Raw genomic sequence first — 13,069 nt, 5'->3', positions numbered from 1 at the left:
TAAAAATCTTCGTTTGTGTTCAGCAGAAGAAAGAAAGTCATACACATCTTGTATGGCATGAGGGTGAGTAAATGATGAGAAACATTTTTATTTTTGGATGAACTATTCCTTTAAGATCCACGTGGTGCGCCACAAAGCCGACAAGCCCACTGCTCGGTTGTTAGTGGCATTCACGACGTTTTTACGACATTGCCGTACTTCGACGCTCAACTCTCCCGGGTGAGATACCGGCTGAGCAGCGCACTGATCGCAGTTGCATAGAAATATCAAAGAAAGCAACTGGTATCTGCGTTTTGTTTTGGTGGCAGATCAGAATCCACATTGTTTATACGTTGTTTTAGCCGCCCGTAATTGCTCGCGGTAAATGTGGACTCTTTAGTTGAGTTGAAAGCGACGCGAGGGAAGGCAACTAATTGTCTAAACGGGGCTTGAAGTAAGTTGCCTCCCCAGCGGCGCTTTAAAGGGAAGGCACAGCCCGGATCCTCGTCATAACGGTGAAAATGGACTATGATTTCAAAGTGAAGCTCACCGGGGAGAGAGAACGAGTCGAGGATCTCTTTGAGTACGAGGGATGTAAAGTTGGACGGGGGACATATGGCCATGTATACAAAGCCAAGAGGAAAGATGGGTGAGTTTGCAGGATGGACTTGTTGTGCAACGATACGAGGCCTGCGCTCCTGTCGCATTCTGCTCTCAGAAATCGAAAAGGACCTTGTGTTACCCGCCCATGGTCCAGTATTTTAAAGAGACGCGTTTATCATCTTATTAGAGAGCTTAATTTTCCCCGCTCACAGTGCCAGTGAAACACAATTGTAGGGGATTTTGAATGTACGTCAGCAGGCTGGAATGTTGTTGTGATTGACGGTCTTACAAAAAATTATAATTTGCACAGGTGCAGCATGAGTGAACGACGTTGCACGAGCCAAGCAGATGCATCTGAAGCATACTGAATAGTTGAAATAGTAAACCAACAAAACAAAACATAATTTGTTGGTTGTACTCCACAAAATGTGTCTAGTATGTTTTTCTACACCATTACAAAACTACTTAATCCCAAAATGTAATGTGCTTGACGTCACTCGTGACATATTACAATGCAGATAAGTATTGACGTAAAACGCTGCATCGGCCCCACTTCGCGGGTTTACAAGGAGGATCTCTTTGGTGCACGTTGCCGTTTTCAGGTGTCTGTGGGTTGCAGGGCTTCTACTTATGGCTTATCTTTTTCTGCACTCAGCCCCATGAAAGTATCTCTGCAGTTACACTCTACGTCAGTGACACACTACGCAGTTTGGTGTCACTTAACCGTTTGATACCAAGTGTGTCGTCGCAGCAAATGTTAGTGATGACAAGAGGTTGTTAGAACAAAAATATAGCCATGACGTGCTGAGCTTTGTAATGTTTGTGTCAGCAATAGGTTTCTAAGAAAAAGGACCTTTACATGTTACCTCAAAACGACCAGGGTAGGACTATAAACTAAATTTGAACGATGGACCAAATAAACATAATATATTTTTTAAGGTGCATTTAGTAATTCTTCCTCATTAAAGTTATTTACTCTTAAAGAGAAATAAATAGTATCTTTGTATTAATAGTATGTATAAACTCAGGACCACTCACATGAGATGAAGACAATATATCCGTTACCTTATAAAAGCTGTTTTACTCTACATGGAGAGGGTCCCCTCATGGGTGCTGCCATGTTTAGATAAAATTTCCAGCCGAATACTACTTGCTTACTAATCTCAGTAACCACCCTGTTATTGGAAATTTTCACTCATGAATTGAATTAATCATGGCTGACTTTGGAATAGTGAACTTCTACAATGGCAGCTGTAACTGAAAACTATTGCATTTGAATGAAGCTGCATCCATGCAACTTGGTGTCAGTGAAAGTCCAAGACAACTGCCATATTGACCAGCACAACCTAAACAAAAAATACCTGGTAAAACCTTTAAACTAATAACTGTAGTAATTTCCCACTCTTGGAAAGTAACAAAATGGCCTTGACTCGAATAGTTTATGAGTTGTATTTGGTGCTACTTTGAATGCAAAAGAAAATCACAGGAAGAGACCCACAGAAGACAATAGGTTTTGAATCTACTGATCCAGTTATGCTGGAATGGGGAATTGAGAGTTCTTTTTCATTTGAAGTCTGCTGGGGAAAAAAGGAGTAGAAATAAATTTTCTCTCAATGTTTTTGGTAACAAAAACAGCCTAAATAAATAAAAGAACTGTGGCGAATTCTCCAAGAAGCTTGGAACATCCTATCTGCCAACATCTAAGAAAAACTGTGTCCAGGTGTAAGTAGGAGAATTGGTGCTGTTTTGAAGGCAAATATTAATTTAGCTCTTTTTCTGTTTACTGGACTTTGTATGATGTTAATTGATTAATGAAAACTATTTATGTCATTATTTTTTTAAGAAATCCTCATTTTGAAAGTTTTTCACAGGTGCCTAAAACATTTTCACAGTACTGTATGTATATATATATATATATATATAACTGTCAGCCAAAAGTTTGGAATAATTTACAGATTTTGCTCCTATGGAAAGAAATTGGTACTTTTATTCACCAAAGTGGCATTCAACTGATCACAATATATAGTCAGGACATTAATAACGTGAAAAGTTACTATTACAATTGTAAAAAATTTTCAGAACTTCTTAAAATACATCAAAGAGTTCTCATCAAAAAATCCTCCACGTGCAGCAATGACAGCTTTGCAGATCCTTGGCATTCTAGCTGTCAGTTTGTCCAGATACTCAGGTGACATTTCACCCCACGCTTCCTGTAGCACTTGCCATAGATGTGGCTGTCTTGTCGGGCACTTCTCACGCACCTTACAGTCTAGCTGATCCCACAAAAGCTCAACGGGGTTAAGATACATAACACTCTTTTCCAATTATCTGTTGTCCAGTGTCTAGTGTTTGCCCACTCTAACATTTTCTTTTTGTTTCAAAAGTGGCTTTTTCTTTGCAATTCTTCCCATAAGGCCTGCACCCCTGAGTCTGCTCTTTACTGTTGTACATGAAACTGGTGTTGAGCGGGTAGAATTCAATGAAGCTGTCAGCTGAGGACATGTGAGGCATCTATTTCTCAAACTAGAGACTCTGATGTACTTATCCTCTTGTTTAGTTGTACATCTGGCCTTCCACATCTCTTTCTGTCCTTGTTAGAGCCAGTTGTCCTTTGTGTTTGAAGACTGTAGTGTACACCATTGTATGAAATCTTCAGTTTTTTGGCAATTTCAAGCATTGTAAAGCCTTCATTCCTCAAAACATTGATTGACTGTCGAGTTTCTAGAGAAAGCTGTTTCTTTTTTGCCATTTTTGACCTAATATTGACCTTAAGACATGCCGGTCTATTGCATACCGTGGCAACTCAAAAACAAACACAAAGACAATGTTAAGCTTCATTTAACGAACCAAATAGCTTTCAACTGTGTTTGATATAATGGCAAGTGATTTTCTAGTACCAAATTAGCAATTTAGCATGATTACTCAGGGATAAGGTGTTGGAGTGATGGCTGCTGGAAATGGGGCTTGTCTAGATTTGATCAAAAATTACTTTATTATTACTTTATTTTTTCAAATAGTGATGGTGCTGTTTTTTACATCAGTAATGTCCTGACTATACTTTGTGATCAGTTGAATGCCACTTTGGTGAATAAAAGTACCAATTTCCTTCCGAAACAGCAAAATCTGTACATTATTCCAAACTTTTGGCCGCCAGTGTATATTTATACATCGATCAGCCACAACACTAAAACCACCTGCCTAATATTGTGTAGGTCATCCTCGTGCCGCCAAAAGAGCGCCAACCTGCATCTCAGAATAGCATTCTTCTCACCACAATTGTACAGAGCAGTTATATGAGTTACCGTAGACTTTGTCAGTTCAAACCAGTCTGGCCATTCTCCCTTGACCTCTCTCATCAACAAGGCAGAACTGCCCTTCACTGGATGTTTTTTGTTTTTGGTACCATTCGGAGTAAATTCTAGAGACTGTTGTGTGTGAAAATCCCAGGAGATCAGCAGTTACAGGAATATTCAAACCAGCCGATCTGACACCAACAATCATCCATGCGATTATCTTTTTTTTTATGTAGTGCATAAAATCCTTCAGATACGTGTCAGGAGCTTCAGTTAATGTTCACATCAACCATCAGAATGGGGGAAAAAATGTGATCTCAATGATTTGGACTGTGGCATGATTGTTGGTGCCAGATGGTCTGGTTTGAGTATTTCTGTAACTGCTGATGTCCTGGGATTTTCACCATTTAGACTTGGTAGAGCCTACCTTGTCTATCCCAAAAGATTCATTCTAAGTGCAAGTGGTTTAATGTGCTCTGTAGGTACAGATTTTGGGAAATGTACTGAAGAGTAATTGCATTTGCCGTTATCTTAATTTTCAGGAAGGATGATAAAGACTATGCTCTGAAGCAAATTGAAGGCACAGGAATCTCTATGTCCGCCTGCAGAGAGATAGCAGTAAGTACATTGATCTTTAAAAGTTTAATTGTGTTCCTGTCAAGAGGATGTCCTTAAGGTAAAGTAGCTCTGGCACATGCCATATTGTTTTACTAAGTTCCTAGAAACACATTTGGGTTATGTGGATACTTTAGGCTACATCCACACTAATATGCTTTAGTTTGAAAATGCATTAACTTTGCTAAGTTTTGGCCTTCCATCCACACTGAGATGGCGTTTTAAGCGTTTTAAAATTGAGCTTTTTGAAAACGCTTTCCAAAGTGGATACATTTGAAAACGCAGTCTTTGCGTTGTAGTGTGGACAGTGAAAACTGAGATATCTGAAAACAATGACGTATTTGCTGTCATGTGATACAGTCATGTGTCCAAACCCTATATTTGACATCACCTGCAAGGTTTTTGGTCAATTTCCAAGGCTTTTGTTTGTTTAAGTAAGTCGTCATGGAGTGAGCTAATGAGATGACAAATCTGCCTTAGACCTAAATAAGCATGTCTATAAAGGTCACATTCGCCTTGTAACTTATTCAGAACAGAACAATTTGTAAAATGTTTCATTCTGAATGAGAATTTTGGTCTTGAATAAATCTGAAACAAATGATGGCCTCAGATATCTTTGCAAGTTTAGTGATGTTTAGGTCTGAAAGACTCAGATGAACACAGTGTTAATGTGTTTCCTATTAAAACAGAATTTGGGTGGAACATATCAAAGGGTTTGTTAAAAAGCCAACAGGATTTACTTACAATAGGCTACATCTATGAACAATGATTGGCTGCTTGGTGGTCGGTTTCTTATTCTGGAGACCTCTTGATTAGACAAAAGTCTCTGTAGTTCAACATGAGTCATGAATATTTTTAGTCAGTTTTTCCTGAAGGGAAATACTGTACATTTTAAAGGAATAGTTCACCCAAAAATGAAAATTCCCTCATCATTTACTCACCCATATGCCATCCTGGATGTGTATGACTTACTTTCTTCAGCAGAACACAAATGAAGATTTTTAGAAGAATTTCTTTGCTCTTTTGGTCCATACAATGCAAGTGAATGGGTGCCAAAATGATGAAGCTTCAAAAATCATATAGGTCAGCATAAATGTAATTCATATGACTCCAGTGGTTAAATCATTGTCTTCAGAAGCGTTATGATAGGTGTGGGTGAATATATTTTTGTCCGTTTTTATTATAAATTCTCCTCAGTCAATCTGCACATTAACTTTCACTTTCACATTCTTCTTGTGTTTTTGGTGATTCTTACACATTCTTCATGCATACGCCCCCTACTGGGCAAGGATAAGAATTTCTAGCAGAAATTTACTTAAATATTGATCTGTTTCTCACCCACCCCATCATAACGCTTATGAATATATGGACTTAACCACTGGAGTTTTATGGATTACTTTTATGCTGCCTTAATGTGCTTTTTGGAGCGTCAAACTTTTGGCACCCATTCACTTGCATTGTATGGACCTACAGAGCTTAAATATTCTTCTAAAAATCTTAATTTGTGTTCAGCAGAAGAAAGAAAGTCATACACATGTGGGATGGCATGAGGGTAAATAAACTATGAAAGAATTTTCATTTTTGGGTGAACTATCCCTTTAAATATGTGTGTATCTGCTAAAACTGAATGTTATGAGAATAATAACATACAGATGACCTCAAAGCAGCACACATGAACTGAATGCCACAAAATTTTAAATATGATCAACTCAAATGCTTGTGTACAATGCAATGTGCTCATTCTAACAAAGTAGCTACTTTGTACAAATCTAATTAACTACAGGAATATTTAGCTACCTTAAATGTCAAAATATCAAAATATGGACCAAAATGTAGGTCTGTTATGTAGACTTCCAATTCAAAAACAGCCAGCTATTCTGCAGTAATGCAGTGCTTAATAAACTTACTTGAGTCTGATGTGATTCTGTGTATTTTGGGTTCTGTGGGTGCACTGTAGATGTCTTTCTCAGCACGCACGTGTGTGTGTTTGTTCTTGTTTACTCCCTGCAGCTGCTGCGTGAACTGAAGCACCCCAATGTGATCTCACTGCAGAAGGTTTTCCTGTCACATGCAGACCGCAAAGTGTGGCTTCTCTTTGACTATGCTGAACATGACCTCTGGGTAATACACACTAAAATACACAGTTGCATGCATGCACACACACACACCGAAATATTTGTATGCACATCTTGCTGAGTGTGTACGTGTCTCTGTAGCACATCATCAAGTTCCACAGAGCCTCCAAGGCTAATAAGAAGCCTCTTCAGCTGCCACGTGGGATGGTTAAGTCTTTGCTCTACCAGATCCTGGACGGCATCCACTATTTGCATGCCAACTGGGTCCTGCACAGAGACCTGGTGAGATTGTGTATGTGTGTGTCTTTGGCAAACAGTACACCCGTGTGTTTGATTTGACATGCTTATCATTCTTTTCATGAAATATTTTGATTAGCCAATTCAATTGTCACTCCTGAGTCTTCTCACTCAAAAACTTAATGTATATGATTATATGGGTGATTATCAGGAATCTCATAACAATGTTTCCAGCAGGTGGCAGCATTTCTTAGATTTTTGTTAGATTGTTTATTTTCAACGTTTTTACTCAAAGATTTTTAGTGGATGTTTTAAAAAATGTCTCACCAGGGGAAATTTTTATTTTTTGATCAAATATTGAAATAAAAGGTCTTCTATCATGTTCATAGTGTATATTACTGTATTATACACTATGTTGTGGATATTACCTTTTAAAACTACCTTGATCTTGCCATGAAATTAGCCAGTGATAATGATATGGCAATAAAAATAAATAAATGTTTTCTCAGGCAGGTGCCCTGAACAGTAAGCTCTGTTAACAGAATTTGTGGCATAATGTCGATAACCACAGAAACTGCAAAAATCTTGGTTACTGTAAGGTTCTGCTGTGTGCATTTTCCATTTCCCTTTTGATTTGTAACTAGTAGCAACTAATAAACATGCAATAAATAAATAAGTACATTTCTAGAGCTAATAGTCTTCCTAAAAATTGATGTTAACATATGTGGACAGTGGAACAAAGGTCTGACATTTTAAATAATACTAAGCTATACTGTAGAAAGTCAGATGTTTTTTTTTTTTTTTTTATCAAATTTTTTATGTTTCCAGGAGTGTTGGTTATTCATGTTTTTGAGACGTTCAGACATTATATCAGAAATTAGCATAATTAATTATTATTCAAAAAAATGGCCAGCATCGTCCAATCACTGCCAGTCATGTTAAAATAAAACTATACATTATAAAAATCTGAATCTATGTACAGATTACTATTGTCCCATGTCTTCCAAACATGTTGAGTGGTCCAAACAACATCCGCAGCCTGAAACTGAACTTTTGGTCAGATTTTAGGAGTGAATGCACTTGCTGCATAGAAAGCTATAGGATCCTCCCTTGCTCCCTATTTAGTTAATGACTTAACCTTCAGTGTGCTGTCTGTCTGTACTGGTCTCAGAACAGTTAAAAATGCACCTTATTTCCATCCTATCTCCATACAAAGCCTCTGAAATGTGCTAAAGTACACATTAGTGTACATTGTGTATAGCAGCGTGGCATTTCGCAATAAATCGCTCAAATCTTAAAAATGGCATATCGGATGAAACCAGAGACTCTAATCTTTTGAATTAAATAGGTTTCAATGTAAAAATCTTGATTAGGTTTCTTACCAGATGTAGTGCTGTTGGCATTACTCCTAAAGATAAACTCCGCTGTGATCGGCGCTATGTCGTTTTGTCACATGACTCTGTATGTCGAAAGTTTAACCCTTTACTGACAGTCCAGAGTCTTCTGAACTGAGATCAGTCAGTGTAAATTAATTTAAATTAAATTATGCATTGTGTATAGTGAAGCCAAAATACAAAATCCACACACAAGGTTAAAAAGAGGAAGTGTTTAAATTCTGAACTTTGACAATTTTAACCTGCACTTTGACTTTCGATTCTTTTCACCACAGAAACCTGCCAACATTTTGGTAATGGGAGAAGGTCCTGAAAGAGGACGCGTAAAGATAGGTATAACATCAGTTCTGTTTTCTTTCCGTATTCAACAAAAAGAACAGATGTCTGCACATGATTGTTTTGCTTTACAGTCATAACCATCCTATGATTTTATGTGCAGCGGATATGGGTTTTGCACGACTCTTCAATTCACCACTGAAGCCTTTAGCGGATCTGGACCCTGTAGTTGTTACGTTCTGGTACAGAGCACCAGAGCTTCTGCTGGGAGCCAGGCATTACACCAAAGCCATCGGTGTGTATGTGTGCATGTGCACATGCTTGTCCATGCATTTGTTAAAAACAGTTGTCTAATGTAATATCACATCTCCCTCAGGACTGCTGTTTTCCCAGTCTTATATTTTAGATTTCATGCCTTTCTCTCCTCCACAGATATCTGGGCGATTGGCTGTATCTTTGCTGAGCTTTTGACCTCAGAGCCTATCTTCCACTGTCGACAGGAGGACATTAAGACAAGTAATCCCTACCATCATGATCAGCTGGACCGGATCTTTAATGTCATGGGCTTTCCTGCAGGTATTCTGCGATATACTGTGCTGTCCATTCATATTTCAGAACAAGTTAATATGAGCTTTGAGACTATTTTTGTGCTGTACAAGCAATTGTAACCATTCCTTCAATGTCATTTAATGTGTTCAAAGTCCATTTTCTCTTACAGAAATAATCCATAGATGTTAAACCAGTAACTTTTATTCTGATAGTTGTACTTGGAAGGCCAGTGCTTCAGTGCTGGTAATCTTTGAGCCTAATCTAATTTTCTTCTCAGACAAAGACTGGGAGGACATTAAGAAGATGCCAGAACACTCTACGTTGATGAAAGACTTTAGGAGGAATACGTTAGTTTGATTTCATCTCTGGCTTGCTTTTCTGAAAACATTAACATATTTATAAGGTGTTTCAGTGATGACAATCCTCTCTTGCTGTAGGTACACTAACTGCAGCCTTATAAAGTATATGGAGAAACATAAAGTCAAACCTGACAGCAAAGCATTCCACTTGGTGAGTGATCCACTGACTCTATCAAAACATACAACTATGGAAAATCAAAGATTTATTTAGAAACTATACACCAGTGACATTTGAACTCCCTCTCAGCTACAAAAGCTGCTCACTATGGACCCAATCCGCCGAATCACGTCTGAGCAGGCCATGCAAGACCCATACTTCCTAGAGGAGCCTTTACCCACGTCTGAGTGAGTGGCATCAAATCCAAAATCAGCTTTCTGCTTAGGACATGGACTGCGTTTACATGCACATAAATATCAGAATATGGTTATATTCTGATTATGCATGTGTCATGTAAGCGTGTTAAATATTCTGATCCTAGAAATCCAAAAAAGACAGCTAACATAAGCCTGTATTGGTCATAATTTTGCATCATGTAATTGCCTTATTCAGAAGAGCCACATACGGAAAAGCTGTGCATGCCCATACAAAAGTAATTTGGGGTGCTGCTTGAAAAAGTCAATCTGTCGAAGAAACAAACCAAATATATATACACTATATTACAAAACATGTACACTGTTATCAGTCGCACTACTTGGATGAGATGATGTTGTTTTTTTTAGTGTCTTTGCTGGCTGCCAGATTCCTTATCCCAAACGAGAATTCCTGACGGAAGAGGAGCCAGAAGATAAGGCTGATAAAGTGAGAAATGTGTGTTTGTTTCTTTTTAAATGTTTATATTTGTGAGTGTGTGTTTCTGTTTAGAGTGAATTGTAATGCTCCCTCTCGCTCTCCTGTTACCACAGAAAAACCAGCAGCAACAGCAGCAGGGGAACAACCACACCAATGGGGCGGGGCACACAGGTAACCCTGACAACAGCCACGCACAAGGCCCGCCTCTGAAGAAGGTGAGAGTGGTCCCGCCCACTACTACCTCAAGTGGCCTGATCATGACCTCAGATTACCAGGTAATGCATGGAAACACAAACCTTCATTTTTTAACACTGTTACTGTTCAAACAATGGTGGAAATTAACTGGTTTTGCTCACCAGTTACAGTGGCTGTTAAATGCCCAATTTTGCCAGCCACTTACTTGCTATTTTTATTTATCTGTAATATACAGTATTTCAGAATGATATACAAGAATGCCGTGTATATATGTTCAACTGAGCAAATGCACATCTGACAGCTGTAATCTATGGGTATTTTCATTTGGGTCTTTCTCGCACTGCACCCATGAGCAACAAAGCAGAACTTTGTCTATTCTTCAAGTTCTAAGTAAATGCATTACTTCTATAAATGTGCACCATTGTTACCAAAGCAAGAGCTTTACTTGTCAATGGCCAATCCAAGATGTGCCACCTGCCACAGTAGTTGGTAGAATAAGCAAAATTACCTGCCACTGTGAGAAAATACAAGCATTTGGCTGGTGGCAAGTAATAATTTCCCATCGTATTTACATGCCTTAAAGGAACATTCCGTGTTCAATACAAGTTAACCTCAATCGACAGGATTTGTGGCATAATGTTGATTACTACAAAAATGTATTCAACTCGTCCAAAAATCCAGGTTACATTGAGGCACTTATAATGGAAGTCAATGGGGGCCATTTTTGGAGGGTTTAAAGGCAGAAATGTGAAGCTTATAATTGTATAAAAGCACTTACATTTATTCTTCTGTTAAAACTCATGTATTATTTGAGCTGTAAAGTTGTTTAAATCGTAATTTTTACAGTCGTTTTAGTGTTTGTTGACATTACACCGTCATGGCAACGAAGTTGTAAAATTGGCTATAACATTACACAAAAAAGGTTAGTAAGTGATTTGATCACACTAAAATCATGTTTACACGCATATTGTTTATGTCTTGTTGCTGTACTTTTGAAATAGTGAGTATTTTAATGTTTACAGATTGGCCCCCATTCACTTCCATTGTAAGTGCCTCACTGGAACAAAGTTTTTTTGTTTTTTTTTAAAGAAAAGAAGGTTCAAGTCAAAATAAATTTTTGTGGTAATTAATATCATGCCACAAATGCTGTCGATTGAGCTTAACTTGTATAGAACCTGGAATTAATTACAACTTTTTTTATTATTGTTTAAAAAAAGATGCAGAATAAGTTCACTCTTCTTCCTTGTTCCAGCGCTCAAATCCACATGCTGCCTACCAGAACCCTGGACCAAGCACATCATTGCCCCAAAGCAGCATGGGATATTCCTCTACCTCCCAGCAGCCTCCACAGTACTCACACCAGACCCACCGCTACTGAGTCAGGCCATGGCCCCCTCACCACGCCCAATAGGGAGAATGTACTTGGAGAGGTGGGAGTGGACATAATCCGAACCGCCCTCTTACCACACTGGGCGCTTGCTGTTCAGCATTTCCATAAAGACGCCACAGGAACAATAACCGTACACGAAACCAACTAACTTAACAACGCATCAGAATCATACAGCTGACATTATCCTCAGCTGAGAAAGAAAATTTAAACAGAAATGAAAACAAATCCTAAAGACTGAGGAAAAACAGATATGTGTTCCATTGGTGATAGTTCAAGTCTTCGCTGCAAGTCTGTGATCCTTCGCGTGAAAAAAAAAAATACACAAAAAAGCAACAGACATTCTCAATATGTGGTACTGAACGGCTATATGCTGTAGTAAGACTGGTTTGGCTTGGGGTGAATAATCACCATACCACCAAATTTCTGAAGCCCCAGTCCTTCTTTGAAAGACCTTTGGCCTCTCCAAGACTAAAGCTGCTATGTGACTGTCAGCAAAGAGACTGACTTTCTGTCATGAGTCAGTCAGTCTGTCTGTCTGTTTTTCCGTCTGCCCTCATACACACACACACACACACACACACACACACACACATAAATTCAAGCACTCACTCTCAGCCCAATGCTGTGGGCCGAATTCTGTGCTGGAGCTGCTGACTGAAGTGTAATGAGAACCTCTTTTGCCCCCTGCTGGATTGTACTGGTAGTAGGCTATATAAAAAAAAAAAAAAAACAGCAAACTTGATTTTAGAAGTTAAATAATTTAATGTGTTGTTTTTACGTTAGGAGAGGTCAGCAACTTCCATTTTGCTGTCAGACCGGCTATTATGCGTGAAAGATCAGCCTTAGAACTTCATGACAAGACTAGTTGTGTGGACAGCAGATTGAACATGCATTGTACTGTATTGTAATTAAATATTTTACATGAAACAAATATCCTGACAATAAAAGTGGAAGCGTTTAAAAATATGAGTAAAAAGTTCTGTGTGTGTTTAAAAAGGTGTATGTATGTGAGAGTGAGTGTGTGAGATTGGTAGATAGATAGATACATAAATTGCCTGAGGTACCGGGAACAATAATAAACTTGCAATGCTTTCGTTTTCAATTCATTTTTCAATTACATTTTTTGAGAAATTGAGTCAAGGATTTTTCTTTTGCTTTTATGGCTGGGTTATCTTTGATAATCTATTTAAAATGAACGACATTTCAAATCTGTTGAATTTGGAGTACCATAGTGTATTTTAATTTGTACTATATTAAATATTGATTTTTGCAAAAGTTTCAAAGATGAGTAATGCTACTCAGCAACAAAGAGAC

General features: G+C 38.2%; 1 protein-coding gene across 2 annotated transcripts; it reads left to right on the top strand.

Annotated features, from left to right (window-relative positions):
* Nucleotides 1–190: 190 nt before the first annotated feature.
* On the top strand, nt 191–12,721 carry LOC127431446 (cyclin-dependent kinase 8). Of its 2 annotated transcripts, none has more exons than XM_051681847.1 (13): nt 191–628; nt 4,418–4,493; nt 6,501–6,611; nt 6,707–6,847; nt 8,472–8,529; nt 8,636–8,767; nt 8,905–9,048; nt 9,299–9,368; nt 9,459–9,531; nt 9,628–9,725; nt 10,101–10,179; nt 10,284–10,445; nt 11,618–12,721. In XM_051681847.1, the coding sequence occupies exons 1-13, from the start codon at nt 501–503 to the stop codon at nt 11,741–11,743; spliced, it is 1,398 nt and encodes a 465-aa protein (XP_051537807.1). In that variant the 5' UTR covers nt 191–500; the 3' UTR covers nt 11,744–12,721. The 2 variants fall into 2 exon arrangements, with proteins under 2 accessions (XP_051537807.1, XP_051537806.1); XM_051681846.1 differs by having other exon boundaries at nt 10,101–10,188.
* The last annotated feature ends 348 nt before the right edge of the window (nt 12,722–13,069 follow it).

This window comes from Myxocyprinus asiaticus, chromosome 41, assembly GCF_019703515.2.
Source record: "Myxocyprinus asiaticus isolate MX2 ecotype Aquarium Trade chromosome 41, UBuf_Myxa_2, whole genome shotgun sequence".
Taxonomy (NCBI): domain Eukaryota; kingdom Metazoa; phylum Chordata; class Actinopteri; order Cypriniformes; family Catostomidae; genus Myxocyprinus; species Myxocyprinus asiaticus.
This window is presented reverse-complemented; position numbering and strand designations above follow the sequence as displayed.

Coding starts and splice junctions, on each gene's coding strand:
- LOC127431446 (XM_051681846.1), top strand. CDS start 501: ATGGACTATGATTTCAAAGTGAAGCTCACCGGGGAGAGAGAACGAGTC. Junction 629..4,417: donor AAAGCCAAGAGGAAAGATGG/GTGAGTTTGCAG, acceptor CTTAATTTTCAG/GAAGGATGATAAAGACTATG. Junction 6,612..6,706: donor ATGCTGAACATGACCTCTGG/GTAATACACACT, acceptor GTGTCTCTGTAG/CACATCATCAAGTTCCACAG.